The sequence below is a fragment of the Lates calcarifer genome, linkage group LG12, assembly GCF_001640805.2.
Source record: "Lates calcarifer isolate ASB-BC8 linkage group LG12, TLL_Latcal_v3, whole genome shotgun sequence".
NCBI lineage: Eukaryota > Metazoa > Chordata > Actinopteri > Centropomidae > Lates > Lates calcarifer.
This window is the reverse complement of record NC_066844.1, coordinates 22,040,502-22,056,056: the sequence shown is the minus strand read 5'-3', so window position 1 is coordinate 22,056,056 and position 15,555 is coordinate 22,040,502. Positions and strand designations below refer to the sequence as shown.

The following is a 15,555-nucleotide window of genomic DNA, read 5'->3' as shown; positions in this document are numbered from 1 at the left end:
TCATGTTGTCTGTGTGTGTGCATGTACTACTTTTGTACGTCCTTCATTCTCCACTTTGTTGTGTTGTTTTTTTTCTGTATCTGTTTGTGCATTCAGCCCCAGAAGTGCTTGGGCCAGAGAAATATGACAAATCATGTGACATGTGGTCTTTGGGCGTAATCATGTACATTCTGTGAGTATCATGTCTGTCTATTAACTGTTTCAACCTAATGAAATGTTTTATAGCTGCTCTGGTATTCTGTTTATTTAAGTTCAACTTTGCTCACATCAAACTAACATAGTCCTCTCCTCTGTTTTCTAGTCTGTGTGGGTTTCCTCCATTCTACTCAAACACAGGTCAGGCCATCTCTCCAGGCATGAAGCAGAGGATCAGGTTGGGCCAATATGAGTTCCCCAACCCTGAGTGGGCTGATGTCTCTGAGGAAGGTCAGACTTTGGATGTAAAAAGGATGTAACAACTGTTAAAAAGTCATGTGAAGCTAGAGAGACATTGTAACATAAACTGTATTATTTCAAATGCCCATTACTCTGAAGACCTCATGGGTTAAGTAATTGGTTATTTTGTTTCATCTCCTTTGCAGCCAAACAGCTCATCATTCAGTTACTGAAGACAGACCCTAATGAAAGGATGACCATTGGACAGTTCATGAACCATCCCTGGATTAGTGTAAGTTAACACTTTATAAGTCCTGTGACTATTGGCCTGGTTGTTTTAAACTGTGTATTCATGGATGCTGATGTTGTCTTTATACTGCAGCAGTCAATGGTGGTCCCTCCAACACCCCTCCACACTTCCCGTGTTTTGACAGAGGACAAGGAACTGTGGGACGATGTGAAGGTGAGACCTGAGCCATTTAAATCAGTTTATTTTCAGAATGTGACCACAAGGTGGCAGTAAAGTATCAGCTTTACAGCACAAAACGTCTCCATCTTCCAACAGGAGGAAATGACCAGTGCCCTGGCCACCATGCGAGTGGACTACGACCAGGTGAAGATCAAAGACCTGGACACATCCAACAACCCTCTGCTCAATAAGAGACGCAAGAGGCCGATGCCTGCAGGAGCTGATAGAGGAGGACAAGCTGATGGAGGAGACGGAGATGAGGGAGTGGTGTGTAATAGTCACAGAGAAGTGACATTTTCTGAAGAACATGGGAAAATGATTATTGGGCAAAAGTAGCATAAACGTCAGAGTGAGCAATACTTTCCCATCAACATACCCCTTAGTGTATTTTACTTACTTTTTCTCCTTCATATCACTGCACTCAATATTTTAATGGATGTCATTTATTTTGATCCACCACCAGTCTAACATTTTAAATAAAACTGTGTTTTTTATGTTTTACAGCTGCGTTGTACTTTTGTACACAAAGATACATTTTAAGCTGTTTGTGTCACTGTAAGAGAACCATGATATTTTGTGGCAGTGTGAGAAATGGGTTCCTCTTGCTATGAACAAAGAAAGACTGTATGTGGAAGTCATAAAATAACATTATTAGGCAAAATTACATCCAACTAATACATCCTGTAGGGGACTTTGGTGACGGTTAATTATGTGGGTATTGCGACATGCACAATCAAAGGACATTAAGATCATGAGAGGTCAAGGTGTTAATATGTCCCTTGTACAATGTGATTTATCAACCATACCAGACATTTCCACTCACTTTTTAAATTTCTTCCTCTGAGAGGCTCTGTTAAACCATTAATGCTTTATAGAATATGTCAAACATAGATCTCAATTGTGACTTAAAGAGTCAATATTTCTCTACAAAATGTAGCAAAGTAGATATAATTGGTTGTAGAATATATGTTTATCAATAGGAGCTTCATGCAAGATTTTGAATACATATGATAAACAAATGTCATCTTGCTATCCTGATGCTTGTTCCATTGACTGAACACTACACACAGCTCTTCATTTGGTTACTGAGAGCCACAGTGCACACATAGTGTACAACAAGTCAAATAAATTTGCATAACTACCTGCTGCACTGGAAACACTGGCATTCACACCAGTTACAGCTCAGTCAGGACTGGGTGTGTTTAGGCTATGTTCAGTGGATACATTTAGAAAGGATGAATAGATGATTTGGTGGTTCTAGAAAGAGTAAAGACTGAAAACAAGGGTCTTGTGATGGCGTCCAGTCTGGTTCCTGGATGTCATGTAATGAGTGATCTCCTGACGATCCGTGAGAGAGGCATCCTCTTCACTCTGCTCGAACCTCAGTGTAAGGTCAGTTCAGTTCACTACTACTAACTTCAAATTACTTATTACTTACCTCAGGTTTTTCAGCCTAATTAAACAGGCATCTGAGACTGATATATACTCAATCTTGCCATAAATTAACATTTAAAGACTTTATAGAACTTGAATAAGTAGTAGTGTTAACAAAAATGAAAGTGTATATCAGTGTTATTGAGGCAAAATATTTTTAAAGAAATACTCCAATCTGTTAAGTTTAACATGTGGATTATATTAATGTATTTTTATTTTAGTCTACAATCCACTGACATCCATTCATTTTTGCTCTTGAGGTTGTTTTCATATTATCAGTAGCTGCTCTCAGATGATGTGCATGGGATGAATGGGATTTCTGTGCAGGTTGTTTTGTTTAGTCAGTATCTGATGTTTGTTTTTCCTGGCACTACTACATGGCAAAATGTAAAAAAAAAAATGTACAGTATGATTGAGGCAGTGATGGAAGAATTATGTGTGAGACTTTTTAAAGCACCTAAAAAGAGCAAAGATATAAAAGCAATGAAAGGAAACAAGGTAGCCAGGAAAGGTAGAAACAAAGTAGAGAGGTCAATCACAATAACAGCCAGGCCATAAAAATTAACTGCAAAATGTCACGTCTATACCATAAGGGCAGCATGATTCAGCCCTGTGATTTTTTTTTTCTAGCATTTAAGACCTGTGATCAATTCACAGTCAAAATGATCAATAAGGTTTCTTGTTTTGTTAAGGAACTAAAATGTTGATGTTGTCTTGGGTATAGATTAGAGAAAACATCATAAGACACGTAGACTACAGAGAGTTGCATTCATTAGTGATTAAAAAAAAACAGACATTATCATTAAAATCAAAAACTGAGTAATTTTGAAAATACCTCTACAGGAAAGAGGGGGTTTCACATGTGTTAGTTTCTATACTTGCATCAGATGTCTCTTGACTTCTGTCTCATGTCTCCTAATGTCTTCATGTTACATTTAATGTAGGCCAAACTAAAAAATGAATACTTTAATCTGGTTCTTTAGGGAGAAGAATATTCTACTACACTCAGCAGTATTACTTGTAAGTTAAGACAATGTAGTTGGCTTCAAAGACGGGCATAATTGTATGTCAACAACATAACAATGAACAGTAGATGTCCAAGTGAATTATTAATAGACAAAGCATGACACCTGAATCCTGCAGCCCCATATGTTTTGTGTACTGTGAGTGAGGATGATTTTGCACCTGGTGAGTGGAGAGATAGGACCTCAGCCAGTGAAGGGCCCTGACACCAACCTAGTTTCTCAAATTATGTTTTTAAATGGTTTGATCTCCTGAAGAGAGTTTAAGTGGATCATTCCAGAGCATCATCAGTGCCACTGAAAAGAGGTCACTGGTCTCTCTGAGGAGCAGCCTCTCTGATTCATATATGGTGCTTTGAAATGAAACCAGAGTGTCTGAGAGTCATGAAAAATATGAGCTGGATTTGAGAGGAACTATTTAAAAGACCTCAATCTCATCCCTTTAAAAAGCAATTTGGAATGGTCCAAACTTTTTTAAGGAATAAGTTGAGCCTAGAAGATAAAATACCAGAGGCCAGAAAATAACTGATTGTAGATCAAATGCACTAACACTGACTGAACTACTAGACTCTTCTTGTTGTTGTTGCTGTTTTGAAGCCTCTCCTTTGTTTGTGCATGAACTTTAAAGTCCTCAAAAACATTCCTAAACAGCTCAACACAGTAGAATTACTGTTTCATCAAGCTTTGTTAATAAGACAAAAATTCACTTGAATCAATGATAATCCAGTCAATCTTGATGTGGACTGCACCTTTGCATTTTTATGCTTTATTTATACTGGAGGGAGAAAGCATACAGAGGCTCTACTTTGTGATACATATGCATATAAGTAATGTATTATTCTATTTAAATTACAGAGAATGTAGATTCTGTTGTTGTGATCTGTATGACTCCTGGTGTGTTTCAGCTGCTCAAAACTACAGTAGCACAGGTACTAGAGGCCAAAGACACCCAGGGTGAGAGTCCAGGCTGGGGTTATTTAGGCTGTGGCGTGGTGTGTCTCATTGAGGATGAGTCTGTTCACTCTTACTTCCTGCGTCTCTACTGTGTCAAGGTAAGAGGAACTGCAAAAGTGGTTAGAGATACGCCACCCATTCACATCAGCACGTGCACTGACACATGTACAGTATACCATTTGCCTCAGTGAAGCGAGAGTTCATTTTGTCCTTCATTTTGTAGGTATGAGCTCAGCTGCACGCACCAGGACAGCATGTAGTGTTTCCTTTAATTTGCTATTTCCCTTAGTAACAATAGGCAGTCTTATCATGATGGGTGTGCCTTTACTTTTCCTCATGTAATCACAGTAACAGTTTTTGCCCTTGTCTTTCTTCCTCTTCTTTTATCCTTCCCTAAACACAGCGTGCCAAGTTACTGTGGGAGCAGGAGGTGTACATCCCATTCAAATACACTGCAACTCGCATGTTCTTCCATACCTTTCCTGCAGATGTAAGTGACCCTGTTTTAAAGCACCAGTGCCTGTGTCATGTTTATTAGAGTTTTTGCTGATTTTCAATGGATTTTCTGATTTACAGAGCCACCAGATAGGTTTCAACTTTGCAAATCAGACAGAGGCAGAGGAATTCTATCTTACAGTGAAGGCTGTCCAACGAAAGCAAGGTTAGAATAACAGCAAATAGATGACTCATGTGTTTTAACACATATAAAAATATGTTTACTCTCTCCACACCTATTACTACTGTCCCACCTCCGTTCCACCTCTCTCATTGGCTCCTATTTATTCCTCCCATTTGCAGAAAACATGACTGACATGATTAAGATGACAGACACTGCAGCAGACACCTCAACAAGTGACCCACCTGACTCAGGGTAAGAACAATATCACCACCTTAGAGATGTAAAGTGGAGGATAATGCAGAGGATCAAAGGAACAGTTTATTGATTATTTCTGTTCTCTGAAGAATGAAACCAGTGGAACATTTGGACATGGACGAGCAGTTCCCTTTGGATGCACCATCCTCTACTGTTACACCAGCCACCAGTTCAGTGAGTCAAAACATGCACATGAAGCCAAAAAGGGCAAATAAAAATTCATATCACAATACAGACATACAACAATTAGTCTGTTATCTGTCTCATTCTGTGCTTGATGAAGTTTCAGGATCTGGATCCCGCTATGAGAAGACTCTTGATGCAGGCAAAACTCCCTGTGGAAGACCTGAAAGACAAGGACATTGCTGAAGCTGTTGACTGCATCATCAACAAATTTGGAGGAATAAAGGCTGTGCAGAGAGAGTTGAGGAACAAAGGTACTTTTAAAAAATGTGTGCAGTGTATGCTTCTTCTATGTTGTTTTTTTGTTGCATTTTGACATGTTTGACAGGCCCAGTCTCCCAGACATTGCCAAGAGCTGCAGGGGCATCCATCTCCATAGCTCTAAAGAAAAGGCCTTTGCCACCGGTCCCTCCTATCAAAGGCAACACCACCTCCCGACAGACACCACAGCACTCAGATGGAGTAAACCTGTGTCTGATTCCTCCTCCTCCGCCTACACTAGCTCCAGCTGATCCAGAGAGAATCAGAAAGAGTGCAAGTTTCAAACATGTAAGAGGAGTCGGATACATCTTATTTCAGTTCTGTAACATCCATTTGAAGATGTAAAATGTGTGGACGGATTGATTTTAACTTTTCTTTGTGGTATTAGGTGGGCTTCTCAGCAGATCCAGAAAGAGGTGACCTCATCCTAAATGCACTGAGAGAAGCGTTCTTACAAAAGCAGCTCCAGTGATGCACAGGAGCGAGATGGACATGCACCTTTAAAAGGCCTTGAGCTGCTGACAAACATCTTTCACTCTGATACATTAAAGATTCGTGATACTGTACAGTGCTTCTTTTTGTCTCTGATTCTCACACAAGGCCATAGTCTGTTATGAAGCCCCCTGGGGCAAAAGTTTACTGTTACTGGGCCCTTATTAACCCCCATGTCTCAGTGCATTGTGTTTGTACTTCATGACTCCCAAGTTCCCATTAATTGCAGTCCAAACAGCAGACTGTAAATGGAAGCTTTATTTTTTGCCCAGATATACAAAAAGATGTTAGATGGCCTGAACCCTGACCTCAGATTAATTATAATGTTGCTCTGGAACTGCTGGCTGAGCAAATAAGCAATTGACATATCAACTTAAAAGACTTTAAGTCAATGTTGTGTTCACGACTTGTTTCTGCTTCCACGTGGCCTAAAAATCAGCTGTTGTAGGTTTAAATGGGGTCTCTCGGGGTCTGGTGTCCAGGAGCAGGTGCTGCTCTGCCTGGTGCATGTGTGACCGATGGGGCTCACATTCAAAAAAGTTAAAACACCTTTAGACAGTGAGACATGAGTACAGCTAGACAATAGTGGGCGTGCACGTGCGCACGCGCGGGCGTATGGACGCGACAATGCGCGCGCCTCTCCCTTCCTCAGTTCATTCATTGCTTCACCCTGAGCTGCTGTGGAGACTCACTTTCATATCACGCTGGGAAGAAGAGGTTTTAAACCGGGACCATGAGGGGCTCCTGCTGCCCGAGAAACACGCGGGACAGGGCAGGTAGGGCGCAAGCTCCGACTGAGTCTTCACTTTTGTTTTTCTTATATTTTGTGACACTCTTGTCAGTCGACATTGTGTGCGGTGCGTGCTACGGAGCAGCTGGGCTAGCAGGCGGATGAAGTAAACAAGTCTGTGTCACGTAGGCACCAGAGGCTTCAGAGCTGTCAGGGCTTTCCACCGTGGAGGAGGCGGGACACACTGCGACACACAGAAATTAGGGCAAAACTAACTATTTCACGTTTCGGTGTCGTGAAGAAATAGTTTGTTACTTTGTAGACAGCAGAGATGCGTTGATACCTAGTATCTTACTATCTGCTGCCAAGCCTGGCTGCAGCGGGTGGTTAGCTGTAGCCAGTAAGCTAGCTGGTGGGCTGACACTTGAGAGGATGTAAACATGACTTTCTGTTTCCAAAATACTTCCAAATAAAATGTCACTTATCACAATGTCAGTGTCATAGACCCCTAAAAAGATCTGCATTTGATCATAGATCCCATTGGATTAAGTTGTTGAATGTTTGAGAAATTTCTAGAGTTGTTGTTGATGTGGGACTGCTCATAGTACACAAAGTAATGTCAGATGGTCATCTTTGCATACTCTGACCTCCAGGCCCATTTTACTTTACTGTTTCCCGCCACTGAAACCCTGTTTCTCCCTGCAGCTCTTCCAACATGAATTTTAGGCATCAGTAATTTAGGAGCCCCCCATGTGGCTCACACAGTGGTTCTAAATTAAATACAACCACAGACAGACTTGCTTTTTAATGCCTTGTCTTTTTTGTCATCTTGGTCTTTAATCTGGTTGTCATAGTGGTTTTTGTAGGAAACACAATGTGTGTGTCTCTAAGATTAGCTGCAACCAATTGTCAATGACATGTTTCCGGTAAACACTTGCTGTAAAGTCTGCTTCATTTTTTACACATGTGTAGCAGTGGATGGGACAGATGGAGGAGAGATTTTACCGTTGATGTGGGTCCAAAATCCTGGTCTCTCTTATGTTTTTTATGCTGTTAACATGCAACCAGCTACATCTTTCTTATTGTTAAGGTTCTTCGATTACATACTAAAACAAGCATTGTGTGCACACAAATCATATCTGGACCACTGCTAATACTATGGCCTATATAATCCAAAGACTCAGTTATTATAAGAATAGTCTATTATGTAATTCTATTAGTCATGTAGCTCAGAGGGCAACATTATGTTACTGTGCTGTCTTGTTGATGAATGCCATGCTGAGAGGACAAACTGTGTCTGTCTTGTAACCTCAGGGAGGGACTCGCTGCTGTTCCTTGTATGAATATGGTCACAGTGATTTAAATGTCTGCAGCCGAGCTGTTGTGGCAGATGTATGAGGGATGAACAGAGCTCAGGCTGTGTCGGTGAGTAGGAGATGTGCTCTGCTCGCTGTCTGTCTGCCTACACACAGAGAGGTGGAGCTGAGCAGAAAGACAGGAAAAACACTAGAAATACTTGCCTGTTTGTGGGGGCTGATCTATTTTTTGTAAGAGGGATATAATAAACAAACAAATAAACAGCTTTGTGTTTTACTTAGTCTGTTTGATGTTCTCTGTTTATATGCATAATAAGCCACTCCCATTGTTAATGAAAATGTGATGCTACAAATAGATTGGCTGTAAAAGCATCAAGGTAGCTAAGTTTTGAGAGTGCCAGAATAGTCCGTACATGTTTATAACTGCAGAGGGAGAGAAATATGCTTCAGCAGGTGCAGCAGATCCAACACAGATTAGATCTGTGTGCACTTCACAGTGGCAGGCACTCCATGCTTAAGAGGCTCCCGCAGACGCTGCCAGCTGCAGCAAATCAGCCTTTTCTCTTTCCTCCTTTCAATCTCTTTATTATTGTCAATGATATTTACTTTTAGCGTTTCTATCCCTGTCATATCCCTGCTCTGAATTATCACAAGAAATCAGTCTTTCTCATCCTTATCCACCAACTGGCTCCACCTCTCTCTCCTGCTCGCTCGCACGCTCTCTGGCTGCACCTCCCTCCCTCCCTGTGTCTGCTCTCTATCTGGGGGAAAGTTCACCCGCTTCTCAGAATCTCATTATAGGCTTCAGGCAGAGCTGTAGCCTAGATGTGTATGCCTAATGCCTGTGCAGTGCACTGATCTAGCTCCTGTTTTGCATCTGGGAACATTTGAGCGTGGGGATGTTAGTGTTATCTTTGAATGTTTATTCTTGCAAATGCAGCTACATTTTTGTGCGGAGGAGACATGAATTTTGCTTGCTCAGACTCAGACGAAACCACTTCTGTTGCATGTAACACAATAGGAACCCATAGACTGATTCTGGATTAGACTATATACAAATTAGTACTGAAAAGACAAACCAGCCAAACCTGCTAAAATGCTCTGTTTGCAGCTTCTCCAATGTTAGGATGTGCTGATTTTCCTTGGCTTTTTGTGATTGATCTCTGTATGCAACTAACAATTTTAAGGCATCACCTTGGGCTGCTGACAGAGTTAGGTTGATTTCTGGTTTTGCAAGACCAGTCCGGTATAAGAGTTTAAACCGATTTCATGTGAACTAACATTTGTCAATTTGACAGGTTCTGGCAAATTAAAAAGTAGTCTAAATCAGCGCTAAATCCAACTTGTATGTGACCATGTGATAAACATCATATTTTTTTGTTTATAAACAGACAGCCAGTGTCTGAGGAGCAGTTAACCTCAGAAGGATGGTTTGAGTATTATGATGGACTGATCCAGAGAAATACACTAGCAGCACAGATACAGACTAGTACATTACTTAATTAATTAATATGATATTAAATGGGAACAATTGAGATGTGAGAAATATGGAGACCATAAATCCAGATGCTACAATTTCAGTCAGACATGAAATGTATTGTTGTTAATTCATTGATGGTTGTTCATTCAATTATTTATTCTTTATTTTCTCACTAACATCTTAATAATTTTATGTTTGATACTATATGGAAGTAGGTTAAGCTTTGAGACATTACTCCATTATTTATAGTTATTCCATTTTTATTTTTCATGTGTTCTTCCACAGCAGATTGGCTGATTTAGCTGTCTGCCAATCAGCTGTTTTTGCTGAGTCAAGCTCTGGCTGTTTCAAGCTATTTTCCCTATAAAACAAGCTGCAGCTAGTCCAGCCCTGTACCTGGCACTAAACACTTAATCGTCTAACTTGATCTCTAATCATTTTGTGCCAAGTGTGATTTCTGAAGAAGTGCTATTAATGGCTTTCTTTTTGCATAGGCAGGAATTTTACACTTTGGGCCAGTAATCATCAACTAATGGATCAGAAATGACAGTTTTAAAAATATTACCTTCTGTATTTGAAGGTAACTGACAAAAAAAAGGAAACTGCAGAATCTAAAATGCTTTGGATAGCTGTTTGTGGCATTCCTGAATAACTGTAAACTCAGAAAGAGCATTGTTGTTTTAGTAAAAATAAGGAAAAATATAATGTAGATCATTAAATCCAAGTTACTTTACAAGATTTGAAAATTCAATGTTATTTTTTAATTTTTGTTCACTTTTTTCATGACTTAATAGTCAGTTGATGAAGGTGTTTCACAGCACTGTACTGTCCTTAATTAACCAGTGTGTGCCTTTAGGCAGCTTTTTCATTAGTAGGTCAGAGTTGACAAAATGAAGACCCCACCTCTTCTGTTGTTTACTTACTCATTTACAAACTTATTTCCAGTTTTTCAGTTCGACGATTTGACATTTCTTCATCTTTTATCATACTCTTTAAGGGCTGATCTTGAGTATGTTTTAGGGTTTGATTCACTTGTTGTAGCAGTGATATCTCCTCTTCCCTGGCAGGGATTTCCTGTATTAATGTGTGTCACTGTCACACAGAGCAAGCTCAGTCTTTTCAACAAGCGTTTATACCATGTTATGAGTAGCTTTCAAGACTAATTAAATTCTTGCTGAATGGAACAATGTTGACAAGTCATGCTCAGTAAATTAAATACGTGTGAAGTGAGTTAAATCTATTAAAAGTTGGTCTTTCTCTGTTTCGCCTTTTCTTTCAGTTTGTATGACAAACTGCCCAACACTCATTGTGACTGTAGGACTTCCAGCCCGAGGGAAGACTTACATTTCGAAGAAACTCACTCGCTACTTAAACTGGATAGGTGTGCCGACCAAAGGTAGAAGCTGCAATCCCCAGCACATACACACAGATATTTACCTACTACTTTACAGTAGAAACTAGCTATGCTCCAGTGTTAAACATACAATATATTCGTCTGTAACAGAGTTCAACGTTGGCCAGTACCGGAGGGAGTGTCTGAAGATCTACAAGTCCTTTGAGTTTTTCCGTCCAGATAATGAAGAGGGCTTAAAAATCAGACGGTGAGTCTACATTGATTTCTCTTGTGCTTGACCTGTGACACGCAGGGGAGGCCAACCATGAACAACGATGAGCCAAAAATCTTGACAACCAACAAATTTCCCAGTATAACTTTGCAAAGTTGCCTGAATAGGTGCTTCAAAATTGGGAGCAGCATAATTTATACTAAAGGTTTTTTTGAAGCTCATTTGGCCTAAAAATGATTAATTCTCAAATATTATTACCTGCACCAAGGATGTTATGTTTTAACACATGCCTATTTGTTTGTAAGCAGTATTGCAAAAAGTACTAATCCGATTTGCACCAAACTTGGTGGAGCGATGTGGCACGGCCCAGGGAGGAAACCATTCAATTCTGGTGTGGCTCTAGGAATATTTTTATCACTTACCTTAACATTGCAAGTCAGGGTATTTTTGTCATCTTTTCAGGAAGTAATGTTTGAGTCTTGATGTGAAAAATCTGACATTTATGGTTTTGAGATCCATGACTTTGTAGAATTTGGTGCACATCCAGGTAATATTCCAGATCTGGTTGAAGAAAATAATAAACACATGAAAATTGTTTTGCCTGGGTGGAGGTAAGTGCTCCACTGAGCACCATTCTAGTTTTTAATTGGATGATTAATTTCCTGTCATCAGGGAGAGCCTGTTAATCTTCTTTTTGCCACAAGCTTGTTGGCTCTAATGTCTATGTCTATATCTTTGAAGAGCTTCTATTTGTTCTGAGTGCTCATAATGTTTGTAAACTCTTGTCAATTCAAGCCTTTCTCTTATTGTTTTTAACACATGAAATGTTTAAGATTATTACAGCTTGTCTGACAAAATGAAAATTAACAGTAAGTGTAGCTACTTGGTAAACAAAGTGTGTTGGAAATCTTTGTCTCGGCTGTTGTCTTTTTACAGTCAGTGTGCGATGGCAGCACTTAATGATGTTCGGCAGTACCTGAGTGTTGAAGGAGGACAGGTGGCGGTGAGTTCCTGACATTGTCCCTGAGGCTTATATGACAAAACACAACAAACAAATATGTGTCAGGGCTGCATAAGAAGTGTCTTCTCCTGCTGTTTCAGGTCTTTGATGCCACAAATACAACAAGAGAAAGAAGAGGAACCATCATCAAGTTCGCTGAGCAGAATGGTTTCAAGGTATGATAAGCAAGTTAGGGTTTTTATTGAATTCAGTCAGTCTTCCTGACTTTATGACCTCTCAGTTCATTATATTGTCTTGTCAACGCAGGTGTTTTTTGTGGAGTCCGTGTGTGAGGACCCAGATGTCATTGCACAAAATATAGTGGTAAGAATTGTCTCATTTCAATCCAGTATAAATCATTAAAAATAGTTTGCATACTGTCTGTGATACATTTAAAACAAGTAAATCCATTCATCCTTGGGCATGTAAAAAGGTATATTTCACCCAATTTGGAAACTATGCTTCACTTTTTTGTCAAAAGTTTTGTAAAAATGAATACCAGCAGCAATTATTGTTTGGTTTAAGATGATTTAACTTTGGCCAGAACCATGATAGTTTCAATAAATTCCAAGGTAACAGCAGTAAATTCCTGAACTTTGACAGCAATGGAGCCTGACGGCTGACCAGCAGAGTCAGAGGGAGGGGAGGACGGTCTGCTTCAGAATCAAACAAACTCAGCATGACAAAGGGCTAAAGCAATGTGAGACGGCCAGTTTCCTCTTCTCTCTGCTCATATCCTCTCCCTGCGTTTCCTCTCTTTGTAGCAAGTGAAGTTGGGCAGCCCAGACTACATTCACTGCAACACAGAGGAAGCCATTGAGGACTTCATGAAGAGAATCAAGTGCTATGAGTCCTCCTACCAGCCTCTGGATGAGGTTCTGGACAGGTGAGGAGACACAAAAATGTAGTGTAATACATCACTTCCTCAACATCGTAGATAGTTAACTGACCTCCTTGCTTCAGGGACCTATCTTACATAAAGATCATGGACGTGGGTCGTCGTTACCTGGTGAACCGCGTCCTCGACCACATCCAAAGCCGAATTGTCTACTACCTGATGAACATCCATATCACACCACGCTCTATCTACCTGTGTCGCCACGGCGAGAGCGACCTCAACATCAAGGGACGCATTGGAGGGGACTCTGGTTTGTCTGCCAGAGGAACAGAGGTGTGTGTATTTGTGTGTGTGATGTGTCTACATAACAAGAGCATGACACAATAGGTGGATTTAATCTGTTTTTTCTTGCCTTTTAGTTTGCAAAAAGTCTGAGGAAATTCATCCAGGATCAGAACATCAAAGACCTGAAGGTGTGGACGAGCCAGATGAAGAGAACAATCCAGACAGCAGAGTGCCTGGGAGTGCCGTATGAACAGTGGAAGTCTCTCAACGAAATAGACGCTGTATGGTGATTTCTGTTGTGAGAAGTGAATGCAGCAGCTTCTTTGAGCATTTGTGTACTCCAGCTAAACACATCTCCCATCTTTACAAAGGGTGTGTGCGAGGAAATGATGTACGAGGAGATTCAAGAGCATTACCCTCTGGAGTTTGCACTGAGAGACCAAGACAAGTACCGCTATCGCTACCCTAAAGGAGAGGTGAGAATGTGATTATTCCACGTCTCATTCTTATTTTTTAAAGGTGTTTCTGTTCTTACGACTGTGTGTGTGTGTGTGTGTGTGTGTGTGTGTGTGTGTGTGTGTGTGTGTATGTTTGTCGGGTCTGTGTTTGTGATCCTCAGTCATATGAAGACCTGGTGCAGCGGCTGGAACCTGTGATCATGGAGCTGGAGAGACAGGAGAACATTTTGGTAGTTTGTCACCAAGCTGTGATGCGCTGTCTTCTTGCATATTTCCTGGACAAGACTGCAGGTATGAAGGACGTAGGGTGGTTAATGTGGACAACAGAAAGTAAACATCAAGCAAATTTTTTAAAAGTTTGGCTCTTTCTTTGGCTTTTAATCATAATATATTAAAATGGGAATATGTTGTACACCCTCACCTTGAAACATGAAGATGTGTCTTAACTTTCACCCTCTGTCTCCACAGATGAATTGCCTTATCTTAAGTGCCCTTTGCACACGGTGTTGAAGTTGACCCCCATGGCATATGGTAAGTTAGGTCATATTTCTAAGCTTATAACATATATTCTGTCACACCCAGAAATGTGGCCATGCTTTCTTGTAGTATTATGCTGCATGAAACAAAAAAGATAATTCATTTGTGTTTTGTTTTTCTGAGGTGCGATCAGAAAGTTCTGACAACACGCCTTTAACAAGAAAGCGTCAAAAATCACCAAAAAATGTCATAGTATAGCATGGCGTCAAAAATGGTCCAAAAATGTCATAGTATAGTATGGCGTCAAAAATCACCAAAAAATGTCATAGTATAGTATGGCGTCAAAAATCACCAAAAAATGTCATAGTATAGTATGGCATCAAAAATCACCAAAAATGGTCAAAAAATGTCATAGTATAGTATGGCGTCAAAAATGGTCCAAAAATGTCATAGTATAGTATGGCGTCAAAAATCACCAAAAAATGTCATAGTATAGTATGGCCTCAAAAATCACCAAAAAATGTCATAGTATAGTATGGCGTCAAAAAATCACCAAAAAATGTCATAGTATAGTATGGCATCAAAAATCACCAAAAATGGTCAAAAAATGTCATAGTATAGTATGGCGTCAAAAATGGTCCAAAAATGTCATAGTATAGTATGGCGTCAAAAATCACCAAAAAAATGTCATAGTATAGTATGGCCTCAAAAATCACCAAAAAATGTCATAGTATAGTATGGCGTCAAAAATGGTCCAAAAATGTCATAGTATATAATGGAGTCAAAAATGACCAAAAATGTCATAGTATAGTATGGCGTCAAAAATGGTCCAAAAATGTCATAGTATAGTATGGCGTCAAAAATGGTCCAAAAATGTCATAGTATAGTATGGCGTCAAGAAAAAATGTCATAGTATATAATGGGTCAAAAATGACCAAAAATGTCATAGTATAGTATGGAGTCAAAAATCACCAAAAAAATGTCATAGTATAGTATGGCGTCAAAAATGGTCAAAATGTCATAGTATAGTATGGCGTCAAAAATGTCCAAAAATGTCATATAGTATGGCGTCAAAAATCACCAAAAATGGTCAAAAAATGTCATAGTACAGTATGGCATCAAAAATCACCAAAAAATGTAATAGTGTAGTATGGCCTCAAAAATGGTCAAAAAATGTCATAGTATAGTATGGCGTCAAAAATCACCAAAAAATGTCATAGTATAGTATGGCGTCAAAAATGGTCCAAAAATGTCATAGTATAGTATGGCCTCAAAAATCACCAAAAATGGTCAAAAAATGTCATAGTATAGTATGGCGTCAAAAATGAAAAATGTCATAGTA

At 39.7% G+C, this 15,555-nt stretch overlaps 4 protein-coding genes across 6 annotated transcripts in view; all 4 read left to right on the top strand.

The window, feature by feature from the left end:
• The window catches only part of LOC108881501 (MAP kinase-activated protein kinase 2), a 28,873-nt gene that overhangs the window by 3,811 nt on the left and 9,507 nt on the right, over positions 1-15,555 (top strand). The window contains exons 6-10 of one of the 2 annotated variants that reach the window (XM_018686507.2): positions 97-172; positions 302-426; positions 582-667; positions 758-838; positions 941-1,345. The exons of the other annotated variant lie outside the window; for it this stretch is intronic. Coding sequence (XP_018542023.1) covers positions 97-172; positions 302-426; positions 582-667; positions 758-838; positions 941-1,180 — 608 coding nt within the window. The 3' untranslated portion in view covers positions 1,181-1,345. Of the gene's footprint in view, positions 1-96; positions 173-301; positions 427-581; positions 668-757; positions 839-940; positions 1,346-15,555 lie in introns of those variants that run through there. 2 annotated transcript variants of the gene reach the window in all.
• On the top strand, positions 2,002-6,138 carry LOC108889854 (actin nucleation-promoting factor WASL-like). 2 transcript variants are annotated; one of them, XM_018686512.2, is made up of 9 exons: positions 2,002-2,236; positions 4,206-4,352; positions 4,658-4,744; positions 4,831-4,915; positions 5,053-5,125; positions 5,218-5,302; positions 5,412-5,565; positions 5,654-5,860; positions 5,961-6,138. In XM_018686512.2, the coding sequence occupies exons 1-8, from the start codon at positions 2,138-2,140 to the stop codon at positions 5,821-5,823; spliced, it is 900 nt and encodes a 299-aa protein (XP_018542028.1). In that variant the 5' UTR covers positions 2,002-2,137; the 3' UTR covers positions 5,824-5,860; positions 5,961-6,138. The 2 variants fall into 2 exon arrangements, with proteins under 2 accessions (XP_018542028.1, XP_018542026.1); XM_018686510.2 differs by having other exon boundaries at positions 5,640-5,860.
• Positions 6,702-14,267, top strand: LOC108889853 (6-phosphofructo-2-kinase/fructose-2,6-bisphosphatase 4; the record flags this gene model as incomplete). Its single annotated transcript, XM_018686509.2, is given in 12 exon segments — positions 6,702-6,840; positions 10,870-10,986; positions 11,095-11,191; positions 12,092-12,158; positions 12,257-12,331; positions 12,423-12,479; positions 12,920-13,041; positions 13,119-13,326; positions 13,413-13,559; positions 13,650-13,754; positions 13,898-14,027; positions 14,205-14,267. Coding segments are annotated over 12 exon segments (1,231 nt in total), but the record flags the coding sequence as incomplete, so codon positions are not given.
• The window catches only part of LOC108881498 (6-phosphofructo-2-kinase/fructose-2,6-bisphosphatase 4), a 60,574-nt gene continuing 51,746 nt past the window's right edge, over positions 6,728-15,555 (top strand). The window contains exons 1-2 of the mRNA XM_051074794.1: positions 6,728-6,840; positions 8,109-8,219. Coding sequence (XP_050930751.1) covers positions 8,189-8,219 — 31 coding nt within the window. The 5' untranslated portion in view covers positions 6,728-6,840; positions 8,109-8,188. The remainder of the gene's footprint in view (positions 6,841-8,108; positions 8,220-15,555) is intronic.

What these genes read in the sequence shown, in the direction of transcription:
- LOC108889854 (XM_018686510.2), top strand. Translation starts at nt 2,138, where the DNA reads ATGGCGTCCAGTCTGGTTCCTGGATGTCATGTAATGAGTGATCTCCTG. An exon ending in TCCATACCTTTCCTGCAGAT is followed by an intron (nt 4,745 to 4,830) that starts GTAAGTGACCCT and finishes TCTGATTTACAG; the next exon opens with AGCCACCAGATAGGTTTCAA. An exon ending in GGCTGTCCAACGAAAGCAAG is followed by an intron (nt 4,916 to 5,052) that starts GTTAGAATAACA and finishes TCCCATTTGCAG; the next exon opens with AAAACATGACTGACATGATT.